Here is a 17,105-nt window from a genome sequence, read left to right as displayed (position 1 = left end):
GCAACAGCAAATTACAGCAACAGCGTGTCTCCAACTTCGGACTGATATTCTAATGTAGCTTACATTACGTAGTTATGTCGGTTCACTACCGTTCAAAAGTTTGGGGTCACCCAGACAATTTTGTGTTTTCCATGAAAAGTCACACTTTTATTTACCACCATAAGTTGTAAAATGAATAGAAAATATAGTCAAGACATTTTTCTGGCCATTTTGAGCATTTAATCGACCCCACAAATGTGATGCTCCAGAAACTCAATCTGCTCAAAGGAAGGTCAGTTTTATAGCTTCTCTAAAGAGCTCAACTGTTTTCAGCTGTGCTAACATGATTGTACAAGGGTTTTCTAATCATCCATTAGCCTTCTGAGGCAATGAGCAAACACATTGTACCATTAGAACACTGGAGTGAGAGTTGCTGGAAATGGGCCTCTATACACCTATGGAGATATTGCACCAAAAACCAGACATTTGCAGCTAGAATAGTCATTTACCACATTAGCAATGTATAGAGTGCATTTCTGATTAGTTTAAAGTGATCTTCATTGAAAAGAACAGTGCTTTTCTTTCAAAAAGAAGGACATTTCAAAGTGACCCCAAACTTTTGAACGGTAGTGTACATGATATATTTTTACAAATTATTGCTAAGACATACAGTACGCTATCCCACTATCATGATATTTATGTTGCCAGATTCCACACAAGTATGAAAAGATATTTCGGATGCCGTGCTTCCTATAGTGGCATACATTCAAGAGCATGGAAACTTCATAAACGCAAAATGTTTTTCCTTGATAGAAATGCCTGATGCAAATATTATCATAACCGAGACCGTCCTGAAAAAAAACCCCAAAACAAAACATAGATTATATCATCATAGCATGTAGATGGATGGCCCTTATAATGATCATGAGCTTAAAAGTAAAGATAGTATACCCTGAAAATAGCCGATGGTTAATTTAGATCGATAGAGTGGATGCTTTTCTACTTCAAGGTGCATCAACGTAGGCAACTTTCTGTCCCTAAATATAAGGCGCACATTCTGTGCGTCTGTAGGTGCTATTATTTGCATACAGATCTGCTTTACATTTGTAAAACCTGTTGAGGTTCATGTTTATTTAAATAAATATTTTCAGACATTCATGAATGTATCTTTGCATTTGTACCTTTACCAGTGCTTTTGCCAGTACGAGTATGGCAGTGGCAATAATAATGAGCAAAGCAATGGAATCTGGTTAAGCACACAGCCTACAATAGCACATTTCATACACAGCAAGCTTTCCAAAAAAAAAATTATCAGGGTATTGTGGGGGCTGTGCCCCAGTAGAGCTTTATGTCTAGCAACGCCCCTGAATCACGCGCTCTGATTGGCTACTCTACTAGTAGGATATCAGCTCATATACCATCTCATCTCATTCTCATTATCTCTAGCCGCTTTATCCTTCTACAGGGTCGCAGGCAAGCTGGAGCTTATCCCAGCTGACTACGGGCGAAAGGCGGGGTACACCCTGGACAAGTCGCCAGGTCATCACAGGGCTGACACATAGACACAGACAACCATTCACACTCACATTCACACCTACGGTCAATTTAGAGTCACCAGTTAACCTAACTTGCATGTCTTTGGACTGTGGGGGAAACCGGAGCACCCGGAGGAAACCCACGCGGACATGGGGCTCGAACCCAGGACCTTCTTGCTGTGAGGCGACAGCGCTAACCACTACACCACCGTGCCGCCCTCTCATATACCATGAGTAGAGAAAAACAAAACGGCAGAGCGTGTTGCTAAACCAACCGAGGATGAAATAAAACCTCTACTCAAAAACAAAACCTCAAAAATTATCAAGTATTTAAAATAAACAGAAATAGCTGAAAGAATATAGTTTTTTTGGGTCCACCCCAGTCGGTGGCAGTAATGCACCTTTAAGTTGGTTTGCCAACTGCCAAAAAACCTGCCAAAAACAAGAAGAAAAGAAACCCCCACCCAAAAAAAGCAGCAAAATATGGAATAAAAGTGTTTGACAAGAAGAACGTACCTTCTTTATTTTTCAAGAATTATTATTAGTATTATACAGTACCATTTTTCACAAATTGTGACTGTCATTTTGCCGGTTTGTTTACATTCTAAGAGGAAATGATTTTGTCGGATGTTTTGTATAAAGTTTTTACTTATCGAATTTGCAAAAAATAAAAATGAAAATGCTCTGTTTCTCAAAATCCAGTGAACGTGGATAGAATAAAACAGTTATTCCACTTAATCTTGTCGTACATGACTTATAGACAACTCGGTGCTACGCGTCTCGTCGGCTATCAGCTCATGTACGACTCGATTTCGTGGAATAACAGTTAAATGTGTCTAAAGTATGTGCAGTACTTTTTTGGTTGTTGTTGGGTCAAAAAAAACTTGCCTTCTTCCTAGTAAACTACTTATAAATTTCCATCTCTCTCCCCTTCTCTGTATATGATGTTTCTGCATTTACTCCTACTGTCTCTTCTATTCAACAACTCTTAACCAAGACTATTCAGCATAGCACCTGCCTGTCCAGCACTGCACACCAAATGCTCAGAGTTCTTCCCCATTACAGTTCCACACTCACTCTAAATACCATTTAGTTGAAGGTGTGGTCTATGACCCTTGATGCTGTATCTAGAGACAGAACATAACAGCAAGGTTAACGACTGGTGTGTTTTTTCCTTCTGCTCCAGATCTCAGCAGACTGGGAGAGAGCTTCTTTACGGCCCGGCATTGAACCCAGCAGTATGTTTAAAGAAGCCCCTCAGAGTGACACTTATCCTCCTGAAGGCGGCTTCGTGAACACCAATCTAGTCCAAGATGAGGAGTCCCAGGAGTTTGATGAACTTATATTTGCCTTAAAGACCGGTATGATTCCTCCCAAAGCACCACATACTCCAATGTTGTACTTTACTTTTTGGATAACATCTGTCATAAGGGTTATTCTCGCTTTGCGTCTGTGATGTTGCTGATATGTTAGTGTACTCTTCGTAGTAAATAAATCTTGTTTTGACATTCAGTTGTGCCAGTGTGAAAGCCAGTTCGGGTCTTCCAGCATTAATTAATGAGATAAAGCACCTTAATGGGAGCCTGTGCATCACTGTGATATATTATGGTTCAGCGTCACTATTTCCCCATAATGGAGTAATTACACTTTGCCCAGCAGGATAACGAGCCTTTATATCTCAGTATCTGCATACTTACAGTGGCATGCAAAAGTTTGGGCACCCTTGCTGAAAATCTCTGTTACTGTGAATAGTTAAGTGAGCAGAAGATGAACTGATCACCAAAAGGCATAAAGGTAAAGATGGCACATTTCTTTAATATTTTCCGCAATATTACATTTTTATTTCCATCATTTGCAGGTGTAAAATGACAAAAAATGAAAAGGACCTGAAGCAAAAGTTTGGGCACCTGACATGATCAGTACTTAGTAACACCCCCTCTGGCAAATATCACAGCTTGTAAACGCTTTTTGCAGCCAGCTAATAATCTTTCAGTTCTTACCTGGGGGAGTTTCACGCATTCATCCTTGCAAAAGGCTTCCAGTTCTACAAGTTTCTTGGGCTGTCTTGCATGCACTGCTCTTTTGAGATCTATCCACAGATTTTCAATGATGTTTAGGTCAGGGGACTGTGAGGGCCCGGGCAAAACCTTCAGCTTGGGCCTCTTGAGGTATTCCATTGTAGATTTTGAGGTGTGTTTTGGATCATCGTCTTATTGTAGGACCTGTCCTCTTTTTAACTTCAACTTTTTGCAGATGGTGTGATGTTTGCTTCCAGAGTTTGCTGGTATTTATTCGAATCCATGCTTCCCTCGACCAATGAAATGTGCCCTGTGCCACTGGCTGCAACACAACCCCAAAGCATGATTGATCCACACCCATGCTTCAGAGTTGGAGAGGTGTTCTTTTCCTGGAATTCGGCACCCTTTTTTCTCCAAACATACCTTTGCACATTGTGGTCAAAAGGTTCTATTTTGATTTCATCAGTCCACAGGACTTGTTTCCAAAATGCATCAGGCTTGCTTAGATGCTCATTTGCAAACTTCAGACACTGAATTTTGTGGCTAGGATGCAGGAACAATTTTCTTCTGATGACTCTCCCATGAAGGTCATATTTGTTCAGGTGTCGCTGCATAGTAGAACAGTGCACCACCACTCCAGGGTCTGCTAAATCTTTCTGAAGGTCTTTTGCAGTCAAACAGGGGTTTTTATTTGCCTTTCTAGCAATCCAATGAGCAGTTCTATCAGAAAGTTTTCTTCATCTTCCAGACCTCACCTTGATCTCCACTGTTTCTGTTAACTGCCATTTCTTAATAACATTACGATCTGAGGAAACGACTACTGTACCTGAAAACACTTGGCTACATTCTTGTAGCCTTCTCCTGCTTTGTGAGCATCAATTATTTTATTATTCAGAATGCGAGGGAGTTGCTTAGAGGAGCCCATGGCTGTTGATGTTAGGGACAAGTTTGAGGAGTCAGAGAATTTATACAGCTTTGAAATCTGCATCATCTGACCTTTCCTAATGAAGAATTTGAACAAGCCACAGCTCAATAAGCTAATTAAGGTCTGGAACCTTGGTAAAAGTTACCTGAGAACTCAAATGTATTGGGGTGCCCAAACTTTCGCATGGTGTTCCTTTTCTTTTTTCACTCTCCAATTGCACAAAACAAAAATAATACACAAATCTTGCATAAAATGCTGAAAAGAAATGTCTCGTCTTTACCTTTATGCCTTTTGGTGATCAGTTCATCTTCTGCTCACTTAACTATTCACAGTAACAGACATTTTCAGCAAGGGTGCCCAAACTTTTGCATGCCACTGTACTTTTAGCTCAGGATGTACACAGTATGTTCTTTCTGATTGCTATAACTGAATATGCATTTTTATGTACAATGTTTACAAAATTGTAAAGGCCAATGTCTCTTAATGTCAGTTAGCAGCTTGACTTTTCACCAGTTCATCATTTGAAGAGCCCCATTTAAAGGTGCCTGCTGCCTGAAAGTCAGTCTGTGTGCCCTGATTCTTCATTTGCAATCACGTGACTTTTTGCCTCCTGGTTCACTTCCCATTTCCAAGTGATGGGCAACAGCCAAAGATACCGTCCAAGCCAAGTACACGTCCATCGTCATTTTGTGGAAAATATTCTACATCTGACTATCCCTGTGTCCGAAATCACTCCCTACTCACTATATAGTGAACGATATAGTAGGGATGCCATTTAGTAGTGCCGTCCGAATGTATAGTGAGAATTATTACACCCGATATAGTGCACTCATAGTATCCCACAATGCATCACGAAAAGTAGTGTACAACCGATGGTCACTAACCAAGCAATATATCCCATCATGCATTGCGGTCGCACTGAAAGAAATCAAATTAAAAGCCTCAAATTTGATTTAATAAAAGGCAGCGGCAAAGAAAAAAGTATTCAGCCTTGATTTAAAAGAACTGAAAGATGCAGCAGACACGAAGTACTTTGTATTGATTAATGCGGGAAATACGCTCAGTTTAATATATATTTATCACAAAAATACATGCATGTATTTATTATTTTGGAAATCCACCAGCCGACTGATCTGGCACGTTTTAACTGTGCGACAGTAATGACGTAAATACCAGCGTGACGGACTAGTGTCCGAAAGCGTTTTTTCATTTTACCAATGAGCTCACTATATAGTCCTCTATATAGTAATTCCCTATATAGGGAGTAGTGAACGAGTGAGTGATTTCGGACACAGGACATGTTAATGGACTAGATCCAAAAGCAAAGTCAAGATATCAAGAAAAAATATATTTTTGCAATGGATTGGACACCTACAGCTTAAAAAAGATGGACTTTTCAAGCGATTTCAACGACTTTTCAAGCATACAGTTTCCAGACACTTCCGATTATCTGGTAGTTCAAACATCATTTTACATGAAGAGTCAAATGAAAGCTTTCAAAAGACTTGAAGACTATAACTTTTTAATTTGTGGCTGGGTTCATGACGTTCAAATAAGACTTCTAAAGGACAATAATTGTCTTATTTTTGCAAGGGTGAGTAATACCGGTATAAGCCGAAGTGTAGTATGGGATTTGAGTTGGAGTTGCTGTAGGCATTTTTGCAATAATGACTTAGATTTTATTTCATGACATTTCAAATGTAGCTCAGACTTATGAATTGACATAATTGAACAACCTCAAAAAATCTGTAAACAACTGAGTTTGTCAAGGCCGACCTACAAACTAGTTTCATTATTTCATCAACTGTTTGTTTTACGACATCCAAAATATAAGAAAACTCATTTAACATTTAGAAGTTTTGATTTTAGATCCATAAAGCTCGATTCCTTTCGAACACAGTGAAAGGTTTGCGAGTCATTTTTCATGGCGTCTTTTTGAGATTTTTTCGTTTTTTCACCTTTGTGCATGACTTCTTTTGGATATAATACTGTTTGTGTTTTTCTCTATTTGGTCGGTTTGAACATCTAAATACAGAGCAACAATCTGGCTTATTTTGAGTTGAAACACAAGAAACTACTGCAAAGCGACTGTAAACAAATGCAATGCCTGTGCATCAGCTGGAAATCTGATTACATACAGTGGTGCTTGAAAGTTTGTGAACCCTTCAAAATTTTCTATATTTCTGCATAAATATGACCTAAAACATCATCAGATTTTCACACAAGTCCTAAAAGTAGATAAAGAGAACCCAGTTAAACAAATGAGACAAAAATATTATACTTGGTCATTTATTTATTGAGGAAAATGATCCAATATTACATATCTGTGAGTGGCAAAAGTATGTGAATGTTTGCTTTCAGTATCTGGTGTGACCCCCTTGTGCAGCAATAACTGCAGCTAAACATTTCCGGTAACTGTTGATCAGTCCTGCACACCGGCTTGGAGGAATTTTAGCCCATTCCTCCATACAGAACAGCTTCAACTCTGGGATGTTGGTGGGTTTCCTCACATGAACTGCTCGCTTCAGGTCCTTCCACAACATTTCCATTGGATTAAGGTCAGGACTTTGACTTGGCCATTCCAAAACATTAACTTTATTCTTCTTTAACCATTCTTTGGTAGAATGATTTGTGTGCTTAGGGTCGTTGTCTTGCTGCATGACCCACCTTCTCTTGAGATTCAGTTCATGGACAGATGTCCTGACATTTTCCTTTAGAATTCGCTGGTATAATTCAGAATTCATTGTTCCTTCAATGATGGCAAGCCGTCCTGGCCCAGATGCAGCAAAACAGGCCCAAACCATGATACTACCACCACCATGTCTCACAGATGGGATAAGGTTATTATGCTGGAATGCAGTGTTTTCCTTTCTCCAAACATAACGCTTCTCATTTAAACCAAAAAGTTCTGTTTTGGTCTCATCTGTCAAAAAAAAATTTTCCAACAGCCTTCTGGTTTGTCCATGTGATCTTTAGCAAACTGCAGACGAGCAGCAATGTTCTTTGTGGAGAGCAGTGGCTTTCTCTTTGCAACCCTGCCATGCACACCATTGTTGTTCAGTGTTCCCCTCATGGTGGACTCATGAACATTAACATTAGCCAATGTGAGAGAGGCCTTCAGTTGCTTAGAAGTTATCCTGGGGTCCTTTGTGACCTCGCCGACTATTACATGCCTTGCTCTTGGAGTGATCTTTGTTGGTCGACCACTCCTGGGGAGGGTAACAATGGTCTTGAATTTCCTCCATTTGTACACAATCTGTCTGACTGTGGATTGGTGGAGTCCAAAATCTTTAGCGATGGTTTCGTAATCGTTTCCAGCCTGATGAGCATCAACAACACTTTTTCTGAGGGCCTCAGAAATCTCCTTTGTTTGTGCCATGATCCACTTCCACAAACATGTGTTGTGAAGATCAGACTTTGATAGATCCCTGTTCTTTAAATAAAACAGGGTGCCCACTCACACCTGATTGTCATCCCATTGATTGAAAACACCTGACTCTAATTTCACCTTCAAATTAACTGCTAATCCTAGAGGTTCACATACTTTTGCCACTCACAGATATGTAATATTGGATCATTTTCCTCAATAAATAAATGATCAAGTATAATATTTTTGTCTCATTTGTTTAACTGGGTTCTCTTTATCTACTTTTAGGACTTGTGTGAAAATGTGATGTTTTAGGTCATATTTATGCAGAAATATAGAAAATTCTAAAGGGTTCACAAACTTTCAAACACCACTGTAATGAGGCGCATCGTGACCAGAAGTGACATCCATTGCAAACAAAGAATAGTGCCCTGGAGGAAAATAGACTTCAGCATTTCAAAGGTTAATCCAGCAACCCCATCCAAATTATGTCTCCAAGTCTGTGAAATAGATAGTGTATGTGATGAAAGCAGGGCCATGTTTGGACCTGATAGGAATTATTTAAAATACACAGGCCTTATATCATAAAGTTAATCAAATTGCGGCGGCACAGTGGTGTAGTGGTTAGCGCTGTCTCCTCACAGCAAGAAGGTCCGGGTTCGAGCCCCGTGGCTGGCGAGGACCTTTCTGTGCGGAGTTTGCATGCTATCCCCGTGTCCGCGTGGGTTTCCTCCGGGTGCTCCGGTTTCCCCCACAGTCCAAAGACATGCAGGTTAGGTTAACTGGTGACTCTAAATTGACCGTAGGTGTGAATGTGAGTGTGAATGGTTGTCTGTGTCTATGTGTCAGCCCTGTGATGACCTGGCGACTTGTCCAGGGTGTACCCCGCCTTTCGCCCATAGTCAGCTGGGATAGGCTCCAGCTTGCCTGCGACCCTGTAGAACAGGATAAAGCGGCTACAGATAATGAGATGAGATGAGATGAGATAATCAAACTGCACATCTTTCATGGGAATATTCAAATAAAGCTGGACGCCTTTGTCAATGTCTGTCTCTCTGCATGAGCCCTCATGTGGAGGCGAGCTTTAACTGATAAGCTAATTTAGCTGCTGAAAGTTCGGCTTCCTTTGCAGCTTTTTAACCAGTTTATTATTGGTATTATATAAACTCCTCTCCAACAGTGATGTCAGCAGCTTCAGCAAGTCACCAGTAAAGGCAATGATATATTAAAACATACAGGAGGTTCAGGGTCATTAGCTACTAATTTTTATGATTATATAACTTGTTTTTTGCATATTTTCCTCCGAGTTGTTACAGGCATTTGGTAAATATGTTCACACTGTGTAATAGTCGAAAAGGTTTTCCAGCACAGGAATGTTTTCATGACAAGGAGCTTTGCAGTTTCTCAGTAACACAGAAATCTACATTTTTTGTATTATCGACTCTAACAGATAGAAAAAGAGAAGTTGATGAGGGACTATTTATAGCTGTAAGAATGCAAGTGATAACAGGAACTACCTTGTTTTGCAGACGCTCCACAGTATCAAATGTAACTATAAATGGTTAAAAAGTACAATGTGGTGTTTTTTAATAAATTAAACATTGTTAATGTGGGCGATTTTCTGTGACAGGAGGAATGAAATACTTTGTGTCAGGCCGCATCACACCACCCTGTCGTGATTATTTTTCAATAACAGCATGCCCTTTCATGTTTATTTCCTTTGTTAACAGAGAGAAGAGACTGTCAAACTCAAAAAAAGCTGCATTCTAAAAAAAATGTATGATTTACTTGTATATGCAAAGACCATGTTCTCACAGTGGGACAGCTGCCCTTGAGCAAGTCTGGCATTGAATAATGTAAGAATAAATTACATAATTACTGTTCCTGTTACACAAAATACTTTGTGTGTGATTCACGTATAGTTAGGACACATGCACATTTCAATGTCTTTGTAGAAATAATTATTAATAGCATATTTTATTATAATGTAATTAACCTGTGAGATTTAATACTGTACATTAACCCAAAGCGAACTTCAGAGAGGTCAGAGGTTACTAACTGTGATGTGAGTAATAACATTAAACATCCATCCATTATCCATTGACGCTTATCCGGTGCAGGGTTGCAGGCAAACTGGAGCCTATCCCAGCTGACTATGGGCGAGAGGTGGGGTACACCGTGGACAAGTCGCCAGATCATCGCAGGGCTGACACACAGAGACAAACAACCATTCACACTCACATTTACACCTACGGTCAATTTAGAGCCACCAATTAGCCTAACCCGCATGTCTTTGGACTGTGGGGGAAACCGGAGCACCTGGAGGAAACCCACACAGACACGGGGAGAACATCCACACAGAAAGGCCCCCATCGGCCGCTGGGCTCAAACCCAGAACCTTCTTGCTGCGAGGCGACAGCGCTAACCACTACACCACTATACCACCAATATTAAACATCCATCCATACATCCATCCATTATCTGTAGTCACTTATCCTGTTCTACAGGGTCGCAGGCAAGCTGGAGCCTATCCCAGCTGACTATGGGTGAGAGGCAGGGTACACCCTGGACAAATCGCCAGGTCATCACAGGGCTAATATTAAACATAATGTATATAATATAATATTAATGTAATAATAATGTAATAATATGGTTTAAGACTGTATTAGGACAAGTTTTCTACCTTCAGAGGTAAGGCCTATTTGCAGTAAAGTTAGCTAGCAGAAATAGACCAATATAACGCCGTAATCTATATAGGATTAGCTGCGTCACTGTCAGAATAGGGCTACAGTAGGAGTCCATTTCTGTCCCCTAAGGTACAATCTATACTAATGTACCCCCTAGGGCTCATTATTGGACTTCAGGGTAACTTGCGAGCCAGCTGAGAACCAGTTTGCTTTTCCATAGCTTGCAGTGCTAAGGGAAGCTACGTCATTACGTCGCTGTATACGTCATTACGTTGCTGTATACGTCAGTTACGTCGCTACGTTTGCATAAACCTTGGCGCAAATATCGAAGCAAGAACAACGCGGAAGCAGCAGCAACAACAACAACAATAATAATAATAATGGATGACTTCGTGTTTGTACAGCTGCTGCTTCTCGTCGCTTAAAAATGGCGATCTTTCCTGGTCTTGTTATTGTTGTTGGTCTTAACAACTCCGCCCCCCCGCTGACATAAGCGGTTCTTTCCTCTGGCCCAACAGAGAGTTGGTGCTAGCCTGGAACCGGTTTTTCTGGCCCCAGAGCCAGTTCTTTGTCAGTGGAAACAGAAAATCCGGTTCCAAACTAAGCACTGGCCCCGAACCAGCCCTGGAACTGCTTTGGTGGAAAAGGGGCATATGTGTACCTTTGTAGGGCTAAAATGGTATGTATATGTTCCCAAGCAGTATATACTGTAAAGGGTACAAATAAGTACCTTAGAGGGCACTGCCCCACTGACAAGCCATTGTACCCCTAAAGGTACAATAATGTACTTTATTTTCTGAGAGTGTATTCTCAGTGTTTCTCAAATATTCCGTTTGACTTGGTTAGCATAACTTTAAAAGCTGTAGCTTGCTAATCTGACTGCTTATGCTGGTAAACATGAATGGTGTTCTACTGTACATAACAATCCTGCCCAGCGAGAGTGTCTTATGACCTAATCATAACAAAATCCAATAAGTACAACTATGTGGGGGGGGGAACAATGAAGAAATAAGACATTTGCAAATAAATGCAAGAATATTTACTTTTGTATTGAAGGAATAAAACAGGATGACGCATGCTGTTCAAGTCAAAGTCCCTCTTACACCAGGATCTGGTCTTTCCAGGCAGTCTCCTGTCCCAGTACTAACCAACTCTTTAAGGCATATGGGTGCAGCGCCGATCTCCGTTTTGTAGCCCTTGGCCTCTCACCTATACAGCTAGGGTTACAGTGGGGGGGTGAGTCCTCTGGTAACCATGAGAGTTTGACTTCCTACTCACATTTATATTGCAGCGTGCCTTGCCAGATGGCAGTAGGTACCATTTTTATGATGGTCTTTGGTACGACCTGATCATGAGTAGAACTCGCAATCTCTCGATTGAGAGGCGGACACGCTAACCACTAGGCCAGCTTGCAGTCGGGGCATGCTGTTACTGAATAATAATCATCATCAACATCATGCTCATCAATGATGGAGTGGTATGATGATGATTATTTTCTTGTAACAGTAATTTGGCAATGATTGCATTTTTTATTAATTGATGAAAAACGTGATACTTTTTATCAGATTACATTTAATCTTGTGAAATGACTGTGAGATAAGTTACTTACTCTTATTACTTATAACCAGCTCTTCCCCTTGAAGTTAATGAGACAAAAGTATAGCTTTTACAGAGAAACTGGAAAATACAAAGCACTGACCTTGTATATATTGTACTGTATATGTATACTTATATTTATTCTGTCCATATTCACTGGATATGAACAATCGTGTGCTCTGAGTGGCTACTCTACTACTAGGATATCAGCTCATACACCGTGAGTAGAGAAAAACAAAACGGCGGAGCGTGTTGCTGAACCAACCGAGGACGAAATAAAAACTACTCGAAAACAAAACCCCAAAAAATATTTTTAAAAAAGAGTAGCAAAATATGGAATAAAAGTGTTTGATGGTAAGAACGTATCTTTTTAAAAATTTTCAAGAATTATTATTATAGCATTTTTCACAAATTGCTACTGCCATTTCGCCGCTTTGTTTACATTCTAAGCAGAAATGATTTTGTCGGACATTTTGTATAAAGTTTTTATTTATGAATTTGCAAAAAATAAAAATGCTGTGTTCCTCAAAATCCAGTGAATGTGGATAGAATAAAACAGTTATTCCACTCCATCTCGTCGTACATGGCTTATAGCCAACTTGGAGCTACGTGCCTCGTTGGCTGTCAGCTCATATACGACTCGATTTCGTGGAATAACTGTTAAATATATATATAAAACAATCAACTATAATGTTACAGTGGGGCAAAAAAGTATTTAGTCAGCCACCAATTGTGCAAGTTCTCCCACTTAAAAAGATGAGAGAGGCCTGTAATTTTCATCATAGGTACACTTCAACTATGAGAGACAGAATGGGGGGAAAGAATCCAGGAAATCACATTGTAGGATTTTTAATGAATTAATTGGTAAATTCCTCGGTAAAATAAGTATTTGGTCACCTACAAACAAGCAAGATTTCTGGCTCTCACAGACTTGTAACTTCTTCTTTAAGAAGCTCCTCTGTCCTCCACTCGTTACCTGTATTAATGGCACCTGTTTGAACTCGTTATCAGTATAAAAGACACCTGTCCACAACCTCAAACAGTCACACTCCAAACTCCACTATGGCCAAGACCAAAGAGCTGTCAAAGGACACCAGAAACAAAATTGTAGACCTGCACCAGGCTGGGAAGACTGAATCTGCAATAGGTAAGCAGCTTGGTGTGAAGAAATCAACTGTGGGAGCAATTATTAGAAAATGGAAGACATACAAGACCACTGATAATCTCCCTCGATCTGGGGCTCCACGCAAGATCTCACCCCGTGGGGTCAAAATGATCACAAGAACGGTGAGCAAAAATCCCAGAACCACACGGGGGGGCCTAGTGAATGACCTGCAGAGAGCTGGGACCAAAGTAACAAAGGCTACCATCAGTAACACACTACGCCGCCAGGGACTCAAATCCTGCAGTGCCAGACGTGTCCCCCTGCTTAAGCCAGTACATGTCCAGGCCCGTCTGAAGTTTGCTAGAGAGCATTTGGATGATCCAGAAGAGGATTGGGAGAATGTCAGATAAAACCAAAATAGAACTTTTTGGTAAAAACTCAACTTGTCGTGTTTGGAGGAGAAAGAATGCTGAGTTGCATCCAAAGAACACCATACCTACTGTGAAGCATGGGGGTGGAAACATCTTGCTTTGGGGCTGTTTTTCTGCAAAGGGACCAGGACGACTGATCCGTGTAAAGGAAAGAATGAATGGGGCCATGTATCGTGAGATTTTGAGTGAAAACATCCTTCCATCAGCAAGGGCATTGAAGATGAAACGTGGCTGGATCTTTCAGCATGACAATAATCCCAAACACACCGCCCGGGCAACGAAGGAGTGGCTTCGTAAGAAGCATTTCAAGGTCCTGGAGTGGCCTAGCCAGTCTCCAGATCTCAACCCCATAGAAAATCTTTGGAGGGAGTTGAAAGTCCGTGTTGCCCAGCGACAGCCCCAAAACATCACTGCTCTAGAGGAGATCTGCATGGAGGAATGGGCCAAAATACCAGCAACAGTGTGTGAAAACCTTGTGAAGACTTACAGAAAACGTTTGACCTCTGTCATTGCCAACAAAGGTATATAACAAAGTATTGAGATGAACTTTTGTTATTGACCAAATACTTATTTTCCACCATAATTTGCAAATAAATTCTTTAAAAATCAGACAGACAATGTGATTTCCTGGATTTTTTTTTCTCAGTTTGTCTCTCGTAGTTGAAGTGTACCTATGATGAAAATTACAGGCCTCTCTCATCTTTTTAAGTGGGAGAACTTGCACAATTGGTGACTGACTACTGTAAATACTTTTTTTGCCCCACTGTATATGTTTTGTAATGTTACTTTAAGCCTTTGTCATTAATGGACAGGTTCAGTGCATACCTACAAAATGCACCTGTATAGTTAATGGACCTGATAAAATGGCTAATGAGTGTACTTGCTATGAATTGGCCACTGAGTGTGTGTGTTCGGTTGCAATATGATTGTTTATGTGACAATCTCCACAGGTTCTGGTCTTAACCTGAGTGACAGCGAGTCGATCCACGGCAGTCACGATGGTGCGAGTGTGGCCAACTCCCAGATCGTTGAGCTCCGGCGCATTCCCATCGCAGACACACACCTGTAACCTCGCTGCTTTTATACTGAATCCATATAAACCAGCCAGCAGTATTTTTGTACTGGTACCACCTTTGCACTAAATTTACCACAGTTGTAATTTCTCGTAGATTTTTAGCTGTTTTTTTATACCTGGAGTTTTGTCAATACTTCTGATTTTTTTATAAATATATATATAAATATAAATATGTATATGTGAATTGTCACTACAGTAATTTTGTGAAGTTTATAACAGATGTATATATCATGTATTGTAGGTTGAGAAGCACATGGGCAATCTGGCCCTGCAGTTCGGCTGCTTGGTTTGTGTAACAGATAATAATAATAAAAAAAAAAAAAAATTGGAGTTTTATTCAGGTTGTGTGTGTGTTATGTGTTTACTGTTGGTTGACGCTATAATTTAAAACAGTTCAGGTGCTCAGATGGCGAAAGATCGTCTTGTGTAATTTCTCAAAACGTCCAGCGCAAATCTTTACAAAACCATTTGTCACCTGGGACGGTTCATCTGCCTGGCGTTTCTGTTTATACACTTGGTACAGCAGATTAGCTGATGGCATGCAATTACTTGTGTAATCTGATTTGGATCATCACATAAAAAGCTGAACGTGTCAGAAGCTGGTGTTGCTGCTGTTTACGTTCTGCCTTTATGCTGTGCGTTGCACCATGTACCTTACACTGTTGACCTCAAATGTCCCAGACAAAGTTGATGAATAGAGTATAGTTGGTCATACAGGCTGCTATCTTTAGATTGGCAAACTGGTTCAGTGACTGAAGCGAAAGCATGCAAAAGCACGGTCTATGGGTAAACAACTGAAGTGCACGTAAGTGGAGTCTACCACCAAACAACAAAAACATTCACACTGTTTGCTGCAGCGTACATCACGATGACGATTTGTAATGTCAAACATGGATCGAGGCTAGAATTGTATTGCTATAGCCTGATTCAATAACTTGTAAATGCCTAGTTACACATGTACACTAATTTACTGACACACTTATACATTTACACACATTTACTAATAGACAATAGCACTCTGTTCGGAAGAAACCTACTTGAAGAGCGAAATCTGCACAACACATACCGCCCTTGTTGAATCGACTTATTAAATAATAGATCACTAAAAACAGAGTGTATATCCCGACTAATTCTGACCCATCTAAAGGTATGAAACGATATGATTTTGCACAATTTCAATGTGGTATTGAACAATAGTTCCTTACAGCACATTATATACCCATTTGAAACAGCAGGTTGTGTGTGTGTTTTTGCCTGCAGTCTCTGACCTTGAATTGACTTTAGATTTCAGAGTCAACAACTCCTAAATGCAAGCCCTCCTCATGTTTAGAGGCCAAAGCCACTTCTTGGCCATGATTCAGTGCAGGATCGAGTGTCTGTGTTTGCATTTGGCAGCCCAGAGGTGGATGAAAGACAATATTTTCCCTCTCTCTCTCTTTCTCTCTCTTTCTCTCTCACACACGCGCGCACACACACACACACACACACACACACACACATTAACACTTATTAAGCACATACCCCTTCCCTTAGCCAGAATAACGCCATAAGCCCTTCAGTTTTACACAGAAGTAAACCGGCTTGTGATTTAGTGCAGATGCAGGTTTTGATATTCAGGCACTGCATTTTCATCTGCTGTGTAACTTATTATTCATTCTCAAAGTTCTGCTCTTGTGCTGCTTCTGTTCAGCCACTTAGACACTTAACTATGGCAGAAACAATGACATAAAATAGCCTCTGGATCTCTCCCCAAAGCAACACTTTTTGTGGTACACACTGGCTAATATTTTCCCATATTACTATTTAAAGCCAGTAAGGAAACTGATGCAGCGTTTTCTCATTTTAATAGGAAACTATGAGTCCGTGAAGTGTACAGGATATGTTGATACCCAAGACTCAGCTACGATGCGATGCTAAAACTCATCAGCAACAGTACGGTAATAAGCGCAAACACCAAGACAAGGCACCACAGGCAAAAATATGATTTCACCTTCAGTTGTGAAGATTTTAAATGTTGAATATTCCTCATTAATAACTTTCATACTCTCATAATATTTCAAAAGAAAGCAAATGTCAATTATTCCAACTCCATAAATTTGGCTGAATTTTAATTTTTTTAATTCGTGCAATTTCTGGCCTTCTTTAACGCATTTGAGATCTTTCTATCTATCTATTTGACATCACTACAGAGATGTGGCCACTCTGGTTGGCCAGCACCAACCATCAACATTTCTAAAGAAGCATTATAGTAGTGGCTTCCTGTTGCCTTCTCCTGGATCCTTCTTCATTTGCAACCACGTGACCAAAGCTGCTTGCGTCACTGATCATCATCATGTTGGAGGATATACAATATACATATATATACACAGTGGTAAGATATACAGTGG

The 17,105-nt window shown here is 40.3% G+C and overlaps 1 protein-coding gene across 1 annotated transcript in view; it reads left to right on the top strand.

The window, feature by feature from the left end:
- adgrv1 (adhesion G protein-coupled receptor V1) overlaps positions 1–15,017 on the top strand; it is a 415,446-nt gene extending 400,429 nt beyond the window's left edge. The window contains exons 89-90 of the mRNA XM_060907086.1: positions 2,701–2,875; positions 14,594–15,017. Coding sequence (XP_060763069.1) covers positions 2,701–2,875; positions 14,594–14,712 — 294 coding nt within the window. The 3' untranslated portion in view covers positions 14,713–15,017. The remainder of the gene's footprint in view (positions 1–2,700; positions 2,876–14,593) is intronic.
- Positions 15,018–17,105: the final 2,088 nt, after the last annotated feature.

This window comes from Neoarius graeffei, chromosome 24 (assembly GCF_027579695.1).
Source record: "Neoarius graeffei isolate fNeoGra1 chromosome 24, fNeoGra1.pri, whole genome shotgun sequence".
NCBI classification, from domain to species: Eukaryota; Metazoa; Chordata; class Actinopteri; order Siluriformes; family Ariidae; genus Neoarius; species Neoarius graeffei.
This window is presented reverse-complemented; position numbering and strand designations above follow the sequence as displayed.